Source organism: Ochotona curzoniae, unplaced genomic scaffold (genome assembly GCF_017591425.1).
Source record: "Ochotona curzoniae isolate NIBS_2020 unplaced genomic scaffold, NIBS_Ocur_1.0 contig_520, whole genome shotgun sequence".
Classification (NCBI taxonomy): Eukaryota; Metazoa; Chordata; class Mammalia; order Lagomorpha; family Ochotonidae; genus Ochotona; species Ochotona curzoniae.
The window spans coordinates 1-24,274 of NW_024466457.1; the positions used below are offsets into that span (position 1 = coordinate 1).

Consider the following 24,274-nt stretch of genomic DNA (forward strand, 5'->3'; position numbering starts at 1 on the left):
CTGCAATGTCTGGAAACACATTCTGTCATCACAAGTAGAAGGGAGGGTGTTGCTGGTATTTAATGAGTTTGGTCTCAGATGCTACTAACCATACTAAAGTGCAGATACCAGCTGCTCAGAATTACCAGCCCAAAACATCAACATTGTCTCTATTAAAAAAATCCTGCCTAAACAGTCATTTATGGAATACCACACAAGCATGGAAGAGGAGGGAAATGAGTCTATGTAGTTCCCACAACCTGTAAGAAATCTTTTACAAAGGCACTCTGCAAACAACAGTTCTGGGATGGTTGCCTAGTCTAGTGGTTAAGAAAACAGTTAAATCACCCAGATCCCTGATCACAGTGCCTCAGCTGGATATTTGTCTCCTGGTTGAATACTTGATTCCCAGTCCAAGCTTCTTGCTATACTGCAGACCCTATGGGAGAGAAGGGGATAGTTCAAGTAGAGGACTCCCTGCCACCCACTTGGGAGGCCTGAAAGAGTTACTGGTTTCTGACTAGTGGAGGGAATCTCTGTGCCTTCTTTAAAAAAATTAAATCTTCATGGCTGTTTATTAGATATATATATATATACACACACACACATAATGTATTGTCAAAAACACAGAACACAAATTTCAAAAGCCAGAAAGAATACAAGCAATATTTTTTGACTGTGATTCAACAAAATCAGAAAGTAACAAAAGACAGCAAAAGAACAAAAACTTCATACTGGAAATTTTCATGATTCTTTCTAAATAATTATGATAAAAAGGGAATCACTTATGAACGATGAAGGCTTCACCCACAAAACTTCTCAAATCCGGCCAAAGAAACCACTCAGCAAATGTTTAAATGTTAACTGCTTATTGAAGAAAATAAGATTCAAATTAAGTAGCCTAAATGTTTACTTTGCTAGCCCGTAGCACAGAGGGTTAAGCTAACATTCGTGATACCAGTACCCCTCACCTGACTAGGCCTTCAACTATGTCCCAGTTGCTCTACTTAGGTCCCTGACAACACGTCAGGGGAAGGCAGCGGAAGAACTTCCAACTACTGGGAATTAGATGGACTTCCCGGCTGTTGGTTTGGATCTGGCCAGCCCATACGCTGTAACCATCTGGGGAGTGAACCAAAGAATGAAAATTTCTGTCTCCCCTGTCCCTAGGTCACTCTGCCTTCTCAAAAAATAAATCTTTATTTTTAAAGCATTTAAAATCATCTAAAGAAAGGAGAAATGAATAAGGCAAAAGATAAAACCAGAGAATAAAAATGTAAAGTAAACTCACGGAACCAAAATTTGTTAAAAACTAAATGACAAAGCAGAAAACTTTGTATAACTTGGGAGACTAGATAAAGCAGGGTAAAGCAGGATTCACAGGAAGATTAGGACATTACTAAGCAAAATTCCATGCCAAAAACCTTGAAAATCTAAACACTGGCAATTTTTCAGGAAAATGCATTGTCTAAACTGATTCATCAATGGAATTAAAAAAAAAAAAAGATTGAATACAGAAAATGTAAAATACAAGCAAAGACCCACCCCACTTAAGTGGGTCTAAACATGTGGCCTGGAAGTGAAGACAGCCATGCATCCTATCCAAGCGCTTCAAGTCTTCACTTCTGACTTCACTGACTGGTCCTAGCTATCCAGCCGGGGAAATTGGGGGGACGGGGGGGGGGGGGGTATAAACTGGTAAATGAGAGCACTTCTGTCTCTCATAAAGTCTAACTACTGAAAAAGTGGGAGGGAACATAACTGTAGCTACAGTTATGTTCATGAATGGTTCATGTAACCAAATCATAATTTCAGAATACAGGGTAAATCAGTACTCTTTCACACTTGAAAAAACAAAAAACCAGACTGCAATGCTAACTTTCCTTATGGGCACTGGTTCAACTCCCTGCTGCTTCTTCATTTAGTACCTGGGAAAGCAGTGCAGCATGGCCGAAGTATATGAGTCTCTGCACCTATGTGACACACAGAGAAGCTCCTGGCTTTGGACCTGACTAGCTCCAGCCACTGCAGTCATTTGGGGAGTGAACCAACTGATGAAGTACTGAGTCTCTCCATTCTTTGTAACCACCTCTTAAATAATTAAATAAATCTTAAGAATAAGGGTTGGAGGGAAGATGGAGGATGGCAGGCAATGAGAGAGACTGGTTCGCTCTCCAAATGGTTCCAACACCTAGGACTAGGTCCACACTGAAATAAGCAGCTGAGAACTTCATCCAGGTCTTCCCTGGAGACAGCAGGAGCCTGAGTATGTGGGTCATCCTCTGCCTTCCCAGCCATATTATTAGGGAGTTACACTGGAAGCACAGCACCCAGGATTTGAATCAGTGTTCCGATGACAAAGAATGCTGGCATCCCAACTGGTCCCCAAAAGCAATGCTTTCCTACAAGATTTCAACCTTATTATTAACAGTATTAAAATCTGTAAGATACAAAGAATAAGCAAACCTTAGAATCTGAACTTTACTCTCAACATTAAAAACCTAAGGAAAATAGGACACCTCTAGAAGACCTAAAGTTAAGACATCATACCTACCAATTAACAGACATATCAACAGCAATCCTCATTCAAACCCTAACATGATTTAAGTAGGCTGAAGAACGGATTCTAAACTCAGGAGAGATAAAAGTGAGCAAATATTCAATTTGTAGTACCAGGAGATTGGAGTTTCCTTATCAAACATTTTTAAGTTATGGCAAACTATATCTTACAAATATTACCAAGAATACATTATGGATTAGCATCCAAAAACCATGTAAACCAACCTATCCTTCCAATTTTCTGAACCTTTTATCTTTGGTAGATACTTCTTTTCACCAATTCCCAATACAATATCCTCACTTGGACATTTTCATCTTTTGACAACACATCCTACCTATTTCCTTGTGGATCCAAAACAAGTTTAACCTCTTCTCAGATATTCTGACCAGTTAATCCCATAGGAACTGCTCCTTCCTAAGACATCAGCATTTAATGCCAATATCTACACCTAACACTGAGTATATAATGTCTTACTCTAATACTTCTTTTTCAATGTGAAGGTGCAGGGAAACACAGCTACAAAACTTACTTCTTGGGACTGACAGTGCAGTGTAGCAAGTTAAGCCTCTACTGTGCTACATCAGTTCAAGTCCTCGCTGTTCCACTTCTCATTCAAATCCCTGCTAACGAGCCAGGGAAGCAGCAAAAAACAATCCAAGTCCTAGTGCCCCTATACCCACTTGGAACCATTATGTTTCCTTAAAATACACATTACCAAATGACAGTAGCTTCTTGAATACAGTTACAGTGATAGATCTCCTTTCATCAACCCAATCTAAAGGACAACTTGATCCCATTTACATTCATACAGTCAGCATTTATGCCAGGCTATGGATAAGCTGCTTTATAAGATGCTGGTCTATTATTAACTATGTGACATTAACAAAGTTACTTTAAGAAAGTTGTGGCACAGGTAGTAAGGCTGCCATTAGCACCAGTTCTAGTTTTAGCTGCTCCACTTCTGATCCAACTTCCTGTTAATGTGTCCATGAGAGTAATGGAAGATGGTGCAAGCCCTTGAGCCTAGATGGGAGTTCCTGGCTCATTTTGGTCTAGCCCAACCAGGGGAGTAAAACATGGGACGAAAAAGCAGTATCTCTCCCTTTCCCCATCCCTCCCTTTGACTGCCTTTAAAGTAAACAAATAAATCTTAGAAAAAAATAAAAACAAATAACTCTACCTCATTGTATTATTATTTTGTTATCAGCATGTCTCTTATCTGATCAGATAAGTTTGGTTAAAAAATGTTTCTGGAGCCTGAACTGTGTGGCACAAGGGGTTAAATCACCTTCTGGGGCACCAGCATCCCAAGGAGTCCCACTGGCTACACGGTCTGGAGGCAAAAAAAAGGTGGTCCAAGTACTTCAATTTCTGCCACCCAAATGTGAGACTCCTGTGGAATCCCTGGCTCAACCACAGCTGGGATGATCTGAAACTAGCAGCCAGGAACAACTTCTGGGTCTCCCCTGTAAGTACAGGGTTCCAACACCTTGAACAATCAGGGAGCTGGATCAGATGCAGAGCAGCTGTGACCCAAACATGACTAAAATCCCATGAGCGGAGGTGCTGCAAGAGGAGGATTATCCTAGCCCAGCATTCTGGCCAACCCCTTGTCTGTATATTTTTAAGAAACATGCAATCTTCCCCACCTCCCAAGCACTTACTTTTTATTTTAAAAATTATTTATTTAACTGGAAAGTCAGATTTACAGAGAGACCCCCAGATGTGATCCCAGTGCGTGCTAGACGGAATTCAGCCATCAAGCCATCGTGCTGAGCCCTTTCAAAGTAAGCCAATGTTGGCTAAATCCATGGATGTGGAAGCCTGAGATATACAGTCGCCATTATATCCCGCCTGAAAAGTGCTGGCAAGATTATTACTATTATTTTTAGTGGAAAATCAGACATAGAGAGAGAAAGAAAGACAGAAACAAAGTTCTGTCCACTGATTCACTCCCCAAGTGGCCACAATAGCCAGAGCTGAGCCAATTCAAACCGAAGAGCCAGGAGCCTCTTTTGGGTCTCACATAAAGGTGAAGGATTCCAAGGCTTTGGGCCGTCCTCGACTGTTTTCCCAGACCACAAGCAGGGAGCTGGACGGGAAGTGGGACTGATGGGATTAGAACCAGCACCCATATGGAATTCTGGTGTGTGCAAGGCAAGGACTTTAGCTGCTAGGCTACTGTACTGGGCCCAAAAGAAGAGTTTAAATTAAGTTAAATTTAGTTTGTGCTACTTTATCATTTCAGTACAAAAACTCTTGTTTAGGGCCCGGCGGCGTGGCCTAGCGGCTAAAGTCTTCACCTTGAACGCACCAGGATCCCATATGGGAGCCGGTTCTAATCCCGGCAGTTCCACTTCCCATCCAGCTCCCTGCTTGTGGTCTGGGAAAGCAGTGGAGGACAGCCCAAAGCTTTGGGACCCTGCGTGGGAGACCCGGAAGAGGCTCCTGGATCCTGGCTTCGGATCAGCATAGCACTGGCCGTTGCGCTCACTTGGGGAGTGAATCATCGGACGGAACATCTTCCTCTCTGTCTCTCCTCCTCTCTGTATATCTGACTTTCCAATAAATAAATAAATCTTAAAAAAAAAATAAAAATTCTTGTTTATAATTACACAGATAAATCAAACAGATACAGGTTGCTGCCATGGCATATCAGATTGAGCCTCCACCTGTGATGTAAGAATCCCATGAGTGCCAGTTTGAGTCCAAGCTCCCTGCTAATGCACTTGGGGAAAGCAGCTGAAGATGGCCCAAGTCTTTGGACTCCTGCCCACGTAGGCCACACAGAAGAAGCTCATAGCTTCGAACCAGTCCAGTTCTGCTGGTTGTGGCCACTTAGAAAGCGAAGATCTCTCTCCCTTTCAAATAAAAATAAACCTTCTTTTAAAAAGTCAAACTAGGAAGTTGCCACAAGCCTTAATTAATGGGAATCACAATTACCAAGACTGAGGCCTGCACCATGCTGTAGCAAGTTAAGCCTCTCTGTGATGCAGACATTCCAAATGGGCCTTGTTCCTGCCCTGACTACTCGGATCCAGCTTCCTGCTAATGGCATAAAAAAGCACGAGAGCTGGCCCAAGCATCTGGGCTCCTGCAGTCCACATGAGAAACTGGGAAGAACATCCTCACTTCTGGATCTGGCCTGGTCCAGCCTCACCCTTGTAGCTATTTAGGGACTAAAGCAGCAGATGGATCACTAACTAAAATAAATAAATCTTTTAAAAAGAATTGGTAAATTTTCTGCTTCTGTTTACTGAATATCGAGCTCTTTGACTTTACAGAACTTAGAAGTTTCGGGCCCTGCGCAATTGCCTAGTGGGATCCAATATGGATGTCAGCTGGTATTCCCAGCTGCTCCACTTCCCATCCAGCTCCCTGCTTGTAGCCTGGGAAAGCAGTGGAGGATGACCCAAAGCCTTTGGTACCCTGCTCCCCTGTGGGATACCCGGAAGAAGTTCCTGGTTCCCAGCTTCGGATCAGCATAGTATCGGCCGTTGGGGCCACTTAGGGAGTTGAACCAGAGGATAGAAGATCTTTATATATATACCTATCTTTCCAATAAAACATAAATCTTTTTTAAATGAAATCATCATCAGAAAAATTTTCCCTCTCTGAATATTGACCTACCCATTACTTCCAATCAAATGCATACCCTTCTTCACCACCACTTATCCCAGAGATCGTTACAGCCTAAATCCACCTCCAATCCTTTCAGTCTTCTTTAAAACTCCAGTTGCACAACCCCGTCAGTGGCTTCACAATAAAATTTAAAATGTATATTTTTATTCTTATGAAAAAGGCAGATTTACAGAGAGAAGGGGACACACACAGATTGAGAGGAGAGACAGAGAAAGATCTTTCACCCACTGGTTCACTTCCCAAATGGCCGCAATGGCCAGAGCTGAGCTAATCTCAAGCCAGGAGCCTCTTCTGGATCTCCCACACGAGTCAGGGTCAAGGACTTAGCCATCCTCTGCTGCTTTCCCAGGCCACAAGCAGGGAGCTGGGTGGAAAGTGGAACAGCTGGAGGATTAGCCAACTGAACACTGCACCAGCACCATCACAATAAAATTTTAAATTTTTTTAAAAGATTTATTTTTATTATTTTTTCATTGGAAAGGCAGATATACAGAGAGGAGAGACAGAGAGGAAGATCTTCCATCCGATGATTCACTCCCCAAGTGAGCGCAACGGCTGATGCTATGCCGATCCGAAGCCAGGAGCCTCTTCTGGGTCTCCCACACGGGTGCAGGGTCCCAAAGCTTTGGGCCGTCCTCCACTGCTTTCCCGGGCCACAAGCAGGGAGCTGGAAGGGAAGCGGGGCTGCCGGGATTAGAACTGGCGCCCATATGGGATCCTGGGCGTGCAAGGCGAGGACCTTAACCACTGTGCCACCGCGCAGGGCCCTAAAATTTTAAATTTTAGATAGCAATAGGGGCTCGGCACCGTGGCCTAGCAGCTAAAGTCCTCGCCTTGACCGCGCCAGGATCCCATATGGGCGCCGGTTCTAATCTCCGCGGCCCCACTTCCCATCCAGCTCCCTGCCAGGGTTAGAACCAGCACCCATATGGGATCCCGGCACAGTCAAGATGAGGACTTTAACTACTATGCTATCACGCCGGGCCCTCATTTAACTGATTTGTAACACTTGCTGGAACTTGCAAGGAATATGGGGACCTGCATCTCGAAGACAAAAAGAACCTGGACCTTCAAGAGCTCTTACAGTTAATTTGCAAAGTGGGTAGTGAGGGGCAAGGATTGTGACACAGTGGGTTATAGGATGCTGTTTAGGACATCCACATCCCATTATGCAGTTCCTTGCTACAATTGCAGCAATTTGCATTTCTGATCCAGATTCCTGCCAATGTGCCAGGGAAGCAGATGACTGCCCAAGTCTTCGATCCTGCCAATCACATGGGCAACACAGATTGAGTTCAGGGATCCTGATTTCAGCCTGGCCCAGCACTCCTGAATTACCTTTTTATTCACTCTTCCCTATACCGCAGTCACAGAACCCTCCAACCATTTGGTCTCTGTCTTCCTTATCTGTACTTCACCTTCTGCCTACTCTTATCTATAACAATAGGCCATCATCAAAAGAAACTATCCAAATCCTGGCCACCCTTTGAGCCTCATTTGTAATATCCTTTCTTTAAATTCCTGTCAAAGAACCCTGAACTCCTGATAATGTGCCTCGGAAAAGAGCAGAGGATGGCTCAAGAACTTGGGCCCTCTTATGTATATGGGAAACTCTGAAGCTGCTTCTGCTTCCTGGTTTCTGCCTGGCCCACCACTGCTTGTTGTAGCCATTTGGGGACTGAACCAGAAACTTTAGATCTCGCTCTTTCCGGTTCTGTAATTCTTTCTTTCAGATAAAAAAAAAACTAAAGACACACATTTCAAAATAATCTGCTCCCAACTGGCATTTTTCATTCAATTCCCTCAGTTTAATTAGAAAAGATTATAATTTATCATCTATTGCCAGTTTTCAGCTTAAAAGGGTTATTGGAAAAAACGATTTGGGTCACTTGGCTAACACCTTCCCCTACCCACAGTTCTGTAACAGGAAGATTAGGAGAATGGAAAACTGCAACTTTGGCAACATCAGGAGGAGTTAAAATGTATACACAAATAGTAAATACATACAATATTCTAAACTGTCTGAACACCAAAACCTCCAAACACTAGAAATTTATACTTTGAGAGCTTTACTAACTGTGAAGTAAAATTCCCCAGTAAAGGGGCAGGCGCAATGGCTCAACTGGCTGTCAGCTGCAAGCACCTGCACCACAAGCGAGCATTGGTTTGTATGCTGGATGCTACCTACTCCCTGTCCCAGTTCCCTACTATAGTCTGCAAAAGCAGCAGAAGGATGCTGAGACCCAGTACCTGGGCGGGAGACCTGTAAGAAGCTCCTGGCTTCAGATCGGTTTAGCACCAGCCGTTGCAACATTTTGGGGAGTGAACCAGCAGGTCAAAGACCTTTCTGTCCCTCCTTTCAGTAAATCCACCTTTCAGTAAAAGTAAATGAATCTTTAAAAAAAAAAAATCCCCAGCTGAAGTACAGAAAAGTCATTGCAATCAAGATTGTACAGAGGGCCTGACACTGTTGCTTAGTGGCTAAAGTCCTTGCCTTGCAAGTGCCGAGATCTCATATGGGCACTTCTAATCCCGGCAGCCCTGATTCCCACAGCTCCCTGCTGTGGCCTGGGAAAGTAGACAGGACAGCCAAAGCCTTGGGACCATGTACCGGCACAGGAGACCCAGAAGAGCCTCAGGGCTCCTGGCTTCGGATTGGCTCAGCTCTGGTCGTTGCAGCAGCTTGGGGAGTGAATCTTCAGGCGGAAGATCTTCCTTCCTCTCGTTTATCTGACTTTCTAGTAAAAAAAAAAAAAGTCCAAAATTTAAGTGCTCAGTCTCTAAATGGAGCATCTAGCTTATTTTTACTCAACTCTGATCTGGACTAGATCTTTCAGGAGGCCATTAGGCAAATAAAACACAAGTTAAGATCCAACAGAAGAAGACATTTGGTACAGCTGAGTAGACGCTCCTTGGAACACCTGCATCCCAAGTGCAGGTCTGAGGACCAGCTCATCTGCTTCCAATTTTGCTATCATTAATGTACTTCCCGGGATAGAGAAGTTGGGCCCCATCGCCCATATGGGAGATGCACAAACACCCCCAGGTTTCTGGCTTCAGGATGACCCAGTCCTGACTGTTACTAGCATGTGGAGTGACCAGCAAATGGTACGTCTCTGTCTTTACACTTTTCAAATAAAATGAAGATAAATATAAATTAAAAAGAAAATAATGCCCAACAGGAAGACCTATAAGCTTGACAGTAAACTTCTAAAAACCAACAAGAAAACAAAAACCTCCAGGATGGCGCTGTCAGGTACACTGCTGCTACAACACTGGCATCTCATAAGAGCATCAAGTCTCAGCTGCTTCACTTCCCATACAGCCCTCTGGGAAAATGATGAAAGACAGCCAAAGTGCTCAAGTCCTTTTTCCCACCTGGGAGACACCAAGGTTCCTAGAGTCCCAGGCTCCTGGCTCTTGTCTTCCACGGCCCAGCCTCAGTCACTAAGCCACTAATGGAGTGGAGCAGTAAACCCCTCTATGTCACCATCATTCAAACGGACATAAATTTTAAACAGAAGCAGAAACCTAGTGAACACAGATTATAGTATCCAGGTAAAAAGACTAAATTAGGAAAAAATACAAGTACTCTTGATAGCACATTTGTTTCCCTGAGGTTCTTACAAAGATACTTAGGGAAGAAAAGTCTACATATGTGGTTCAGGTACCTTACTGATCTAACAGCACACTAGAGACACTATTCGGAAAAATTATTTCAACAGCAAGCACTTACTACAGCACAGGCCCAGAAAAAACCAAACTGAAGCAAAATGAAAAACAGATCCCAAAATTCATAACAAAATAGCAGAAGACAGCCCGGTACTTTAGATCAGTGGCTAATGTCCTCGCTTCACACACGCTGGGATGCCATACAGGCACCGGTTCTAATCCTGGCAGCCCCACTTCCCATCCAGCTCCCTGATTGGAAAGCAGTCGAGGACGGCCCAAAGATGCACCCACATGAGAGACCTGGAAGAGGCTCCAGGCTGCTGGCTTAGGATTGGCTGGGGAGTGAATCAGCAGACGGAAGCTCTTTCTCTCTGTATCTGACTGTCTAATAAAAATAAATCTTTAAAAACAAAAAACAGCAGGAAGAAAAAGAAACCCAAAACTCACAGAGAGGAAAGTAGAGCAATATAAAAACCCTAAACGAAAGAAAGCAAACACATGAGCATATACTAAACAACAAGCTCACATACGTAATACCTCTACAACTAAAACCAAGCATTGAAATGTTTATTAAAACACACAAGTTTAAAACAAACACCACACACACACAGGTTCCTTAATTTCAACCAAGGAGATGATCTCTAAATCCCCATGCCTCCCAAGGTGACATTAGTAAACAATGACATAACTGGTCACAACAAATCTGAGATAACGCAGGATTTTCAAAAAAAGTTATATGTCCACTGTACCAAGACAGAAAGCTATATGGAACACCTTAGGCAGAGTCAAATTTAAATTCTTTTAAGCAAACATGAAATCAATCAACTTAAAATAATTAGATAAATAAGGTGGGGAATTTTTTTCAAACTGGTTTCTTTTAGCAATACACAAATATATAATATTTGCCAAAATTTCAACTATAAGAAACAATTCTTACAACTGCTAGAAGAGTCAAGGACTTACAAAGTTTCACTGTTTTCCCTCTTGGAGGTAGGAAAAAAAAAGCCACAATTCTATGAGAAGAGTTTGTAATTTTCGGAGAAATGATCCATTTGTAATTTTAAAACATCATTTAAAAACAACTATTCAAGAGTCTCCTGCTCAACGTAATTTCCTAATTACCCAGCGAAAATTTAGCCCAATGTGTCCCTTGCAAATGAATGGATTAAGGGCACCAGGGAAGCAGAAACCGATCAGTTAGGATCCCAAAAGGTTAACCAACTTCTCATTCTAGCATTCAACTGTTATCAGTGTAAGCAGATTTGGAAGGTACTATTATAATACAAAAGGAAAACTTCTCAACATCCAAAGAACAACCTCCCTTTTACTCTTATTTTTTTGTTTTAATGAAAGCAATGCTTCTAGGTATACTGCCTGGACAACTGTGAGTGCAGAAATCTGTACTCTCAGATTAAGCACCTGCTCAATGAGAAGTTTAAGGTTGCAAATATTTTCTGATGGCTTTAAGCACATTATAATGTGCAAAAAGTACATTTACTTGATAGTAATTTTAGTGCTCAAATGTCTTAAGCACTTCTGAAACACGAAAATTCACTTTTTAAAAACACTACTTCACTGACTTAAAAAGAGTCCGAAAATTTTTCAAAGTGACACCTTCATCTTGACTGTCCCTATACGTCACTCTTCCAAGCACCACACACTTCTGTGAAAAGACAGCTCAAAACGAAGTGATGGATAAATGGACTAGTTCTAGAAAATCAAATCATTATCCTATTTTTTCACAGTAAGAAAAGCTCTCTGAGTTATTTTCACTTTATCAGATTGGAACACTCACCCAATAACACTACCAAAACTCAGAAATGTTTTCAATATAATGTATCTTTTGACAACAGTTAACTTTGCAGTTCTAAATATACAAAATAAGAACATAACAATTTAAAATGCTTCAACCATAATGTCTGTTATAGATTAAAAGCAAAACAATATTCACCAAGGTATTTTTCAACTGGGCAGTACAGTCACCAAGTATGATGTCAGACCTACTGGCAAGCTAACTTAAGCTAATAAACCATTTAAAGGAAGACAGCAGCAAACCTCTGAAATGCAGCTGCTTTGAATGTGAAGATGGAAGTAGACATGAGTAAAATAAGCCAACAAATCATTATAGAACTGGAGTTACAAGAAATTCAGCAAAAATGATCCAGACTTCTCTCAAAATCAAAATGACACACAATGTAATCCATGTGAGCAATATAAATAAAATTAAGAAACTAAGTATTCTGCTTAAAAACATAGCTGTTTAATCAAGCCCTCCAGAGAAAAGTTCAGTAACACTTTTCACAGTTACCTTATTACCAGATAAGGAAAACTTAATGTTTCTAACACGCTCACACATTTCAACTTTCTCTCACAATCCAGAGAGCAGCATCTCTACCCAAACTATCCTGCTCCTGTTCTCTAACTTCTTGTGTCCCTTCTCATAACACCTGTCAGTACAGATCCACTGACCCCTGAGTGTGTTTTACATACATACAGGTGGGACTGGTAGGCAAGAATAAGAATGAGGCTCTTTGGGCTCCATCACGCTAATCTGGAGTGCCACTCATGAAGAGCTGCTTCCAAGTTCCCCCAACAAATGCAGAAAAACCAGGAACGATTTATCCAAGCTGTGCCAATACACTTAGCCAAGAGAAAATAAAAACATGAATCTCATAAAGCAGGCTCTTTTAAGAAAACCAACAAGCTGTGAAAGTGGACTGCAAGGCAACCAAGAAAATATTCTCAAGCATCTTTTGAATGTCCTCACAACATAACAAAAATCCAAGTGCTATAAAAAGCTAAAAACCAGTTTTGCACTCTGATGAAAGTTCAATTTTAACCAACTACAAATTCTAGTATACTCAGGTCAACTAAACCTTTGTTCTCCACTTACTAGAAATAACAAAATCTGAATAGTCAAGCCACGAACACTTAACCAAGATGTCCTAAAGCTTCAAAAGAAAGCTAAATTGCTCACTGTGAAAGTACTGGTACAATTCTGCAACCCAGTTATCTTGCTTTTTTCTTAATAAGTAAGATTTGAAAGGAAATCAAGGCCTTTTAGCCTACAATACACACACAATGGAAATACCTTCCATTTTTCACTAGAAACTAAACCAACAGCCTACCTAAGATCAGGAAACAGACAAATGGAACCTAGAACACCTATGCAGAATCTCTCTCTCCACCATGAGGGTTCCTTCAGTCTTTCCTCCTTTTCCCCACAATCCTCAAGGACAACAGGCACGGGTTCTACTCACAGGGGCACGTGACGCTGCTCAGGATCCGCTCTGGTCAGTTCTTCCTCTTCTATGTCAGACTCCCCTCCTGAACTACTGTCAGTGACATCAGAATCAAAGGCTTGTTCACTGCACCTCAAGTTGGATATGCCACTAGCTGTAAATCTTTCCAATTCTTCTGAAATTGAGTCACTTTTCAAGAAGTTGCTAAGTCCTTCTGAAGTGGTAGTCTCACTGGCAGCTTTTCTCAAGGCAGCTTCAGCCTTTCGAGTCAACATCAATTGGTTCCTGGGTCTCAAGGATTCCAAGTTTGGCAATTTGCTCAAAGTCTTCTCCAAAAATCCACCCAGCTGGTGCTGCAAATGCCTCTCCACCTGCTTGGCTTGTACAACCTGTAAGCGCTTTTGTAATCGGCGGGCACGGCTCTCAATATCAGCCTGCCGCCGCAATAAAGCTGTTATCCTCGTGTCAGAATCCAAAGCACTGAAAAGAATGGAAGACAAGGGAGAGTTTTTACCCTCTACTTTGACGCCCCCCGAGTTAGAGCTGGAGTTTGTACCCGGTGATAATCTACTGTTTCCTTGAAGTGCCGGCTGTTCCATGGAATTGACAGAAGATTTGTTTGCAGTGCTATTATTGCTATGTGTAATTGTGTGTTCTACATCAAGGCTTCTGTGTGGAAGAGTGCAATCGGTCATACCCCCCTTCAAGTCCCCAGACTCGGATCCCTCCACTTCACCCCCATGAAGAACAGATGAAGCGAGAGCTTGTTTTCCCCCATTGAGGGAAGTGGAATTGTCATGATCAGAATGTGCTGAACTTTTAGTCAATTTCTTAGCCAACCCATTTACAGGAGCTTGTGGCAAAGCTGTCTGACCGCTTAGCATTCATGGTTCTAAGATTTTCTAAGGAAAATTCCAAAACGGGCTGTCTCCCCAATAGCTCAGCTCGGAGTTCATACGATTGTGATAAGAGAGGATGAGATTTAAGGACTGTCTGCTTGCTGAAGACTCCTTGCAATTTCAAAGATTCCTTTGAGGAAACAGGTGTTACATCAGAGCAAAGATAAGATGCCACCAATGGCTGCAGCTTTCCCAAGTCTTCCTTGGTAGGATTATTCCGGAAATCTAGACTGGGATCCTCTGCAGCAATGGCTTTTCTTTTGGTTCCGTTGGCAGCAATAAGGATGTTGGCGTTGCCGTTATTTTCGGCACCGCCAGGGGACAAGGTGGAGGATGGGGGAGCCAGTTTGAACCGGATGTGGTGTGCTTCAGCTGCTGCGTCAGTGAGAGCGGGCGCCATCGCAGCCATTCAGCACACGGAGACAGGAAGTCCAGCCTCTCCCGGAGCTGAGGCCAGCTCCTCGGCCCCTTTCTGCCTCCCATGAGAGCAAACTAGAAGAAAAAGAAAAGGAAGTTAGAAATACAAGCACATTCACAAACAATACACGTTTCTAATACAGGCTCTATTTGAGACTGTTCTGCAGCCACTCTGCAGATCAAACTCAGAGCAGGAGGACACAATCTCTGCACAAGAATACTGGATCTTTTCTTTTAGCATATGTGATCAAAAACTGAAAGCTGCCCAAACATTTCCATTCTTAGAGAATTACAGACTGCTTTGAGCTTCTTGACACTGATGAACTTAAAGCCCAACTACTGCATAAAATGTTAGCAAAAAATTTCTTAGGCTCACAAAAAAATGTTTATGTCAAATGCCTATGGCTGCATTTTTCTGGCTAGAAAACCCAACTTCCACCAACTGCTCACAGAGCAACTGTGAGACAATACTTGCAATACCACTTTGCTCCATCAATTTTATTTTTATGAACACTCACCTAATACTAAAAAGCAAGTTAGTTTTGTAAAGATTTTTTTCTCAAAGATACACAGAGACAGAGAGACAAAGTACAAACGCTCTTCCACCCACTGGTTCACTCCCCAAATGGCTGCAACAGCCAGAGCTAAGCCAACCCAAAATCAGGAGCCAGGGACTTTTTTCAAGGTCTCCAACATGTATGCAGAGGCCCAAGAAACTAAGCCATTGAATACTGCTTTTCATAAAGGCTGGCATTATGGCATGGTGTAAAACCACCAGGGACACTGCCATGTGCCAGTTTGAGTCCTCGTTGCTCTACCTCCCATCCAGCTCCCTGCTTGTGCCCCGAAGAAGCAGTAGAGGACAGCCCAAAGCCTTGGGACCCTGCACCTGCACGGGAGACTCGGAAGAGCTTCTTTTTCTTAGCTTTAGATCTGCTCCACTCTGGCCATTATGGCCATTTGGGGAGTGAACCAGTGCATGAAGACCTTTTTATCTTTCTCTCTATAAATCTTTCTAATACAAATAAATAAATCTTTGAAAAAATTAAATGACTAAATCCTTAAAAAAAAATTCCTGGACACCATCAAGTGCAAGACCCTAATCATTTCAATGTAACAAGAGAATAAAAAATTTACTGATGCAGTTTTAGATTCTACATTACAACTAACCCTCATTTGTTGAATTTCGGTATGTATCAAAAGATATACACCCTTCTCTGAAAACACGATCAATATTATTTGTGAGGCTGGATTGTCTTTATATACTTGAATTAAAACAACATGTCATAATATCATAACAGAATAAAATGTGGTAGATATGAAACATAACTTTTCTATTAAATCAGACAATAAACATGCCAATGCCATTTATTAAATTATTGTTACTTTTTACATTGTTATGGGTTTACTTCAAGAAAATTTTTAAATTTCTGTTTATAAAATAGCACTACTGATAGATTAATAACCCAGAAGCATTTTTTTTGCTCCAACAATTTCTAAGAGTGAAAAGGGGACATGCATCCCGAAGTCTGGGACTGTCTTTCCCCCAAAGATAGCACTGTCAACTTGTCAAACATTTCTACAAGCTCTTTACATCAAGATTCCTTATGACCATTCAAATCATTAATGTAAAAATACTCAAATGACCAATTTCATAAAATATTTACATACAGATACTATCTGCAAACATTCCATAAAAGAGCTAGATCTTGAAGGCTTATATTTACTTTTTTTTTTTAAGATTTATTTATTATTTTTTCATTGGAAAGGCAGATATACAGAGAGGAGAGACAGAGAGGAAGATCTTCCGGCCGATGATTCACTCCCCAAGTGAGCGCAACGGGCCGATACTATGCCGATCCGAAGCCAGGAGCCTCTTCCGGGTCTCCCACACGGGTGCAGGGTCCCAAAGCTTTGGGCTGTCCTCGACTGCTTTCCCAGGCCACAGGCAGGGAGCTGGAAGGGAAGTGGGGCTGCCAGGATTAGAACCGGCGCCCATATGGGATCCCGGGCATGCAAGGCGAGGACCTTTAACCGCTTGCGCCACCGCGCCGGGCCCTTATATTTACTCTTATGGACTTTTAGTATATGTTATTCTGTGTGACCTAAATCATAATATTAGCTTTACCCATCTTTAACTTTGAATTTAATGCTAACTGCTAATATAGTTAATTGTAGACCAAGTGATAGGGATTCAATGCAAGGTAATTGGTCATGAAACATTGAGTCCATTTCATTTTGCCCATCAACAAAAATCATGATCAGACCTCTCCCATTAATTCAATCTCCTCATCTCTGAATTAACATCAATACACAGTTGATATTAGTAAACCAAGGAAGCACATTATCTGTTCCAGAGGACGAATTAATTCAACACATGAAAAGAGTAGCTGTACCCTACTGCCTCAGCAATGGCAGGATATAGCCTAGCTCTGAGAACTCAGGCAAGGACAAAGATGTTACACAACTTACACTACCCTTAGAAAAACCCAGAGGCAGCTCAGCATAAAAAGATGGTCAAACTAACAACACAAAATGGACAAGGAGTAAATTTTCCAAGGTTATACTAGAAGTATTCAATTCTTTTTAAAGTTCACAACTTAAAAAACATGAAGAGGACTGGCACAGTAATCTAGTGGCTAGAGTCCTCACCTTGCATGTGCCGGGATCCCATATGGGCAGTTCCTTCTGTCCTGGCTGCTCTACTTCCCATCCAGCTCCCTGCTTATGGCCTGGGAAAGCAGCAGAGGATGGCCCAAAGCCCTGAAACTGCACCTGTGTGGGAGACCAGGAAGCAGCATCTGACTCCTGGCTTTGGACCTTGCAGCACTTGGGGAGTGAACTGGCAGACAGAAGATTTTTCTCCCTGTCCCTCCTTTACTCTGTAAATCTGTCCAATACAATTTAAAAAAAATTCTGACTATTAACTCTTTGAAACTCTACAAATATTATTCATATACATCTCATTTTCTCTCTGTTTGGTCTCAATAGCCCAGAGAATGCACAGCCAAGGATGGTTACTACTTATTGACAGGGACCCCCAAAAACTTAGTGAAAATTAAAAATTTGGGTTTATTTGGGTGCAAAGGGAACACTAAAATCATTCCATAGTTTGTGTATAAGGCACATTTTCCATGAACATTCAAAAGTATCACTGTAAACGTAAGGGGTAGAGGGGAAAGAGAAGGAAAAAAAAGTGTCTATTGAAGAAACTCCTATTTCTAATGATTAAATCTTTATGTATCTATATCCCCTAAATCAATACTACTATCAAAAACAAACATACAAAACCAAAAATCATACACTGGGGCAAGCGCCACAATGTAGTAGACTAAGCCTATGCCTGCAGCAGCACCAACATCCCACATGGCCAATGAAAAATAAGACCTATCTATTTTTAGGATTTATTCTTATTGAAAAGGCAGATTTACAGGGAGACAGAAACAGGAAGCTCTTCCGTCTGCTGTCCCCAAGTGGCCACAAGGGCCAGAGCTGAGCCAATCCAAAGACAGGAGTCAGGAATTTCTTCCTAGTCTCCCACGTGAGTACTGGGTCCCAAGGCTCAGGGCCATCCTTGACTGCTTTCCCAGGCTACAAGGAGGAAGCTGAATGGGAAATGGAGCTGCTGGGACATGAAGTGGCCAACATAAGGGATTCCAGCACATGCAAGTGGAGGATTTTTCCACTAGGCCCTAAGGAATCATGTTAGGGAGATAATGTCAACTCACTAAATATCTTTAAAAAAATTCTTGAGAGTCACGATTTCTCTCTCCATGCTGAATACTCAGAACAAGACTCTGGAAGATAAATGGGGTAAAGATGGCATGCCTCCACAGTTGCTTGTCATACTGTTTCATCTAATCCAAGTGGAACTCCAGGACAGAGTTCCTGGAGTATCTCTAGGATAGAGCTTCTCAGGTTCAGCAGTTCACATCCTGGGTCCAACAGCTTTCTGACAGACAGAACTATTGTGTCCATTTCAGGCTGCTCAACAGCACCCCTGGACTCAGCTCATTAGATGCCAATAGTATCCATCTTCACAATGCCAACAAAAATGCCTCCTGACAAGTCAAAAGGGTGAGCAGGAAGTGCTCCAATCAGACCTGCCGAGTGAGAACGGGAAGAGTTCACACACAGCTTTCCAAATATTGGTGAAAAGGTGTATTATGAAATCAGGCAGAGGTCTAACTTTTTTTGCACTCAAATCATCTTTTAATTCCATTTTCCCATGAACTCTTGATGTACCCCTTTGTGTGCTTTCCAAAAAACATATTCAGCTGTTTCAAACACTCCACATCAGGATTAACTCCACACATACAAATGAAAAAAGATGTTTCTTACGAAGTCCAAAGATAGAACTCCAGGTATACAAAATAACATAGAAGCAGTGACCTTGCAAAATGTTTCACTCCAACCATGCAAAATGAGGGTTTAGGCCGTCTGGTTGGCCAAGAAGCCAAAAGTCACTCCTGCACTAAGGACTGAGGCAAAAATTCTAGAAGAGTCCAGCGAAGGTGCCGAATTTCACCTGAAATTTGGAAATAACCCTAGACCTCATCACTAGAGAGAATGGTTAACATGGCATTCTTATGAGAGTCAATGCCAAGAGAAAAGGTAAGACTACAGGAAAAGATGGGATAATCTGACAGGTAAAAGAAAGGAACAATCTGCTTGAAGCGTAAAGCAGATTGGTAAATACAAACCAGGAGATTGGTAAAATAACCAGCAGAACAGTATAGAAAAAAGGTGGAAAGGCAGCTGAAAGCCCGGTCACTCATTAGGAGACAATCTTGAATAACCAGCCTTTACTAAAAGAAATCAGAGTATCATTCAAAGCTTTTCATAAGGGAGTGACACATCAGAGCTGTGCTCTAGAAAGACCAGTTGGACAAGACAGATTAAGATAACGTAAAAAGGCATCCAGACGGCAAAGACTAATGAAGAAGCCACTGCAATAATGCAGATAGGCTGCAAAGAAAAACTCAACTCAGGCCTGGTGCGGTGGCGCAAGCGGTTAAGGTCCTCGCCTTGCACGCCCGGGATCCCATATGGGACCCGGTTCTATGCCGGCAGCCCCACTTCCCTTCCAGCTCCCTGCTTGAGCTTTGGGACCCTGCACCCACATGGGAGACCCGAAGAGGCTCCTGGCTTTGGATCAGCATAGCATCGGCCGTTGCGCTCACTTGGGGAGTGAATCACCAGACGGAAGATCTTCCTCTCTGTCTCTCCTCTCTGTATATCCGCCTTTCCAATAAAAAAAAAATAAAAATAAATCTTAAAAAAAAAAAAAAGAAAGAAAACAAAAAGAAAAACTCAACTCAGGAGGACCCACAGCAGAAGAGGCAGATTTCTTCGAAACTAAATCCAAAACTTTTCATTCATAAGGTTCTAATCACTGCCTTCCAGTTCAAACTGCATAAAGCACTTCAAGTCACCATCATTCAAGTCATCAAAGTTGTCAATTTATTAATTACTTTCCCAAACAACCAAAGTTTTTAATGTCACCCTTCTTTCACATACCCACATACCCACCATCTTCATCCAGAGCTTCATAATCATAAGCATAGACTGGATGGAAACACTATTAATGGCGGGCGGGGGGGGGGGGATTGGTGAGTGTAGATTTTGCTAACAGTCCAAAAGGATACATTCTAATTAAGAGAATAATTAAACATATTAAACAGAAAGGATTTGGAGAGCAATTCCTAACTCAGATGTATTCCTGGCTCTGAGCCCATGCCCCTTCCCAGCACCCTTAGCCTTTGTGGTCATCTGGGGAAAGAAATCAGTGGATGAAAGCTCTCTCCCTCTCTATAAATCTTTCAAATAAATAAATAAAATAAATCTTTTTTTTTAAAGATTTTTGTTGTTGTTGTTGTTGGAAAGGCAGATATACAGAGAGGAGAGACAGAGAGGAAGATGTTCCATCCGATGATTCACTCCCCAAGTGAGCGCAACGGCCAATGCTACGCCGATCCGAAGCCAGGAGCCTCTTCCGGGTCTCCCACACGGGTGCAGGGTCCCAAGGCTTTGGGCCATCCTCTGCTGCCTTCCCGGGCCACAGGCAGGGAGCCGGAAGGGAAGCGGGGCTGCCGGGATAGAACCGGTCCCATATGGGATCCCGGGCGTGCAAGGCGAGGACCTTAACCACTTGCACCACCGCACCGGGCCCAATAAAATAAATCTTAAACACACACACAAGTGGGCCTCTCCAAGTCCATAACGCTTAGTAGGCTTTATAACTGGGAAAGGTTTATAATTACTGAAGTATAGATCATTATAGATCATTGTGACTGTTAATGTCAGCCACTGACTAGTTTACATTCTCTCAGTCTTCACAGTAACATTGCAAGGTAAATACCACCACTGTCCTCATTACACAGATGAGGAAACTTGACTTCAGAAGTTAATTAGTATATGGCTATACGACTGTTAAGTGACAGAGGCGAAATCCCTAACTCACGGTGGCTCAACGAACTTGAGTTTCTGCCATCCACGTGGGGAGAGCTGGGCTGCGTTCTGGCTCTCAGGCCACAATCATCCAACTGTTGTGGGCATTTGGGGAGTAAACCAGTGGACAGGATCTCTCTCTCAGTTTAGAGCTAGGTATAACTCACACTAGGCACTAGAATTTGATTGTTTTGGTCTTTACAGGAAAATCAGTGAGAACATGTCCTACTGTGTATCTCCGATATTAACATGTCTGGGACCAGTGCTGTGGCTTAACGTGCTAATCCTGCATCCTGTGGTGCCAGCATCCAATATGGACATCAGTTCTTCTCTCAGGGCTGCACTTCCCTTCCAGCAACCTGCTTGTGGCCTAGGACAGCGGTCGAGCATGGCCCAAAGCCTTGGGAACCTGCACCCACAAGGGAGACTAGGAAGAGGCTTCCAGCTCCCACCTTCAGATCAACTCAGCTCTGACCTCTGCAGCCATTTGGTAAGCAAACCAGCAGACAGAAGATCTCTCTCTTCCCCTAAATTTTCCTTTCAAATCAAAATAAATAAATCTAAAACACATACACAGTCTACAGCTTTCAAATCACCACAGTAAGTACCTATGAAAGAGGGTAAGGACAAGGATGACCAGGGAATCCTACACATCAGGAGACCCTCACACACGTTAAGCAGTTGATAAGATGCAGGGACCTTCCCAACAGAAACAATATCTAGGCTGAAAACAGAAATATCAGTAGGATCCAGCACTTGCTGTCCCCACTGCTTACAAACACTAAGAATCCCATAGTCCAAATCACTTCTCTGCTCAGCACCAAGTTTAAAACCACTTCCTGCTCCACAATCCCTCTGCGAATGAATAAATAACTCAACAATTACAAAATAAAAACTAAACATCAGGAGCCCAAGGCATAGCATAGGAGACAGCAAAAACCGTAATGTTTCACAGGAAGGGTCTTGTGGTACAGCAAGCCTCTGCTTGAGACGCCCACATCCCAGGCTGGAGTGCCAGTCCGAGCTCCAATCCTAGAACGCTACTTTCAATCCAGTTCCCTCCTAAAACCCAGCAAAGTGGCAGATCAAGTCTTAGCATCCCTGCCACCCACATGGAGGACCCACATGGAGCTCCAGGATCCTGGTATAGCCTTGGCTGCTGAGACCATTTGGGGAATGAACCAATAGCTGGAAGATCTCTCCCTCTGCGTTTCAAATCAATTTTTTCATTGTAATTTTCATTATTGCCAAATATAGTAACATAATAAAGACAGCCTAGATCTATGCACTGTTTGACCCAGGAGATCAAGGCAGGCCTCCAGAAAAGGCTCATGTGCCAAATCACCCAAAGGGTGAACTGTGGAGTGGACAGAATGAAGGGCACACTCATCCTATGTCAATGCTACTGCCTAAATTCAAATTCATTATGTACCTGCAGTAATTCAGGCAGCATTAATTCCCCAATGCTTCCTTCTTCCTGTTTCAGCAAGACTTCAGTCTAGAGGTCACTGACAAAATGTTTATCAAATGGGGGAGGGGACTGTATTACAGAGTGAGAAGGGAATGTAAAAATCTGGCCACATCCACCTTAAAAATTTTCAGTGGCACTAAGAGTAAGGACAAATCCATACTCCCCACAGAGCAAATATCTACCTCCTTTTCACACTGAACTTCAACATCAGCCTGGCCTGAACCTCAGACACAGCTCCAGACTTTTCCATGTTCCTGTTACTTTATCAAAGCTCAGTTCTAAAATGACCCAGCTTCTTTGAAGCATTCTTCATTCCTTCTTGGTTGTGTAAAGGGCCCCTCCTTCCAGGCTCTGCTCTGCACTGCTGTAACACCCTGAGCCATCGCTCAAAGTATAGCATGAACCCAAATACCTGCCCCTCCTTGGGAGCAGGCACTTGGCTTGGCAGCTGAGGCACCACCTGGAACACCCACATCCCATACCAAATTCCTAGGCTCGAACTCCAACTCTGCTCCCAATTCTAGCTTCCTAGTGATACACATCAGGGGAGTCAATGGGTAATGCCTCAAGTAGTTAGATCCCTGCCACCCATATGGAAGATTTGTAGGTTCCTGAAATCGGGAACTGGCCTGGCCCAGCCAGGCTATTGCAGGCTTCTTGGGAGTGAATCAGCAGATGAGATCTATTTGTTTATCCTCCCTTTCAAAAACTTTCTAAATAGTTTAAAAAAAAAAATTTATTTTATTTTTATTGGAAAGGCAGATATACAGAGAGGAGAGACAGAGAGGAAGATCTTCCATCCGATCATTCACTCCCCAGGCCGCCACAACGGCTGGAGCTGAGCCAATCCGAAGCCAGGAGCCTCTTCCGGGTCTCCCATGTGGATACAGGGTCCCAAAGCTTTGGGCCGTCCTCGACTGCTTTCCCAGGACACAAGCAGGGAGTTGGATGGGAAGTGGGGCTGCCGGGATTAGAACCGGCAGCCATATGGGATCCCGGGCATGCAGGGCGAGGACCTTAACCACTGCGCCACCGCCCCAGGCCCCTAAATAGGTTTTTAAAAACTAGGGAACTTGGGCAGTATGATGGCTAAATCCTCACCTTGCAGGCACCAGGATCCCCAGTGGGCCCTGGCTTCTGTCCTGGCTGACTCACTTCCATCCAGCTCTATGTGTTGGCATGGGAAAGCAGCAGAGGACAGCCTAGGTACTTGGGCCCCCACACCCACATGGGACAGCTGAAAGAAGCTCCTGGCTCCTGGTTTGCATCGGCTCAGCTCCAGCCATTTGGGGAGTGAACCAGCAGATGGAAGATCTTTCTGTCTCTCCTTCTCTGACTTTCCAATAAAAATAAATAAATCTTTTTTTTGAAAACTCTCTATGACGTTACATCAACCTCAATAAGAAGCAGGCATCAAATGGCATCAAATTAATCTAGAAGAGACTTCACCTACCAAAAGCCCCTGTACCCAGACTGGAAAACTTAACTGGTTTTTTTTTTTTTTAAACAACTAAATTTGGTTACATAGTATTTTGAAGGTACAACCTATCAATTTTAAATGCCAATTATTCAAACTTGTACTCAGCAACTGTATCAAGAATCTACCAAACAAAAATATTCTCATGGGTACACAAAGACGTATTTATGATCCTTTCACTTCAGAAATGTAACCCCCAAAAAAAGACTAACTTTAAAAAGATCAAAATAATTAACAAGCAGAATCACAGTTAGCAAAAATAATGACTATACCAAACCACTGTTAGTATTTATTTCTTGTTACTGAATTAAAATCTTCTAAGGCAAGGATGAAAAATATACTTCTATCTATAACAAACTTTAATGATGCAAGTGGTTCTGAACAACTGTAAAACTAGAAACTGCTTAAAATTTCGAGCAAAAAGGTATTCTTGGGGGACAATAGCCAAATTCCAGTTATTTCCCT

General features: G+C 42.7%; 1 protein-coding gene across 1 annotated transcript; it reads right to left on the bottom strand.

Moving 5' to 3' along the window:
* Positions 1 to 12,719: 12,719 nt before the first annotated feature.
* LOC121162294 (KAT8 regulatory NSL complex subunit 1-like) lies at positions 12,720 to 14,482 on the bottom strand. The gene has a single exon (XM_040989212.1). The coding sequence runs from the start codon at positions 13,977 to 13,979 to the stop codon at positions 13,110 to 13,112; it is 870 nt and encodes a 289-aa protein (XP_040845146.1). The 5' UTR covers positions 13,980 to 14,482; the 3' UTR covers positions 12,720 to 13,109.
* Positions 14,483 to 24,274: the final 9,792 nt, after the last annotated feature.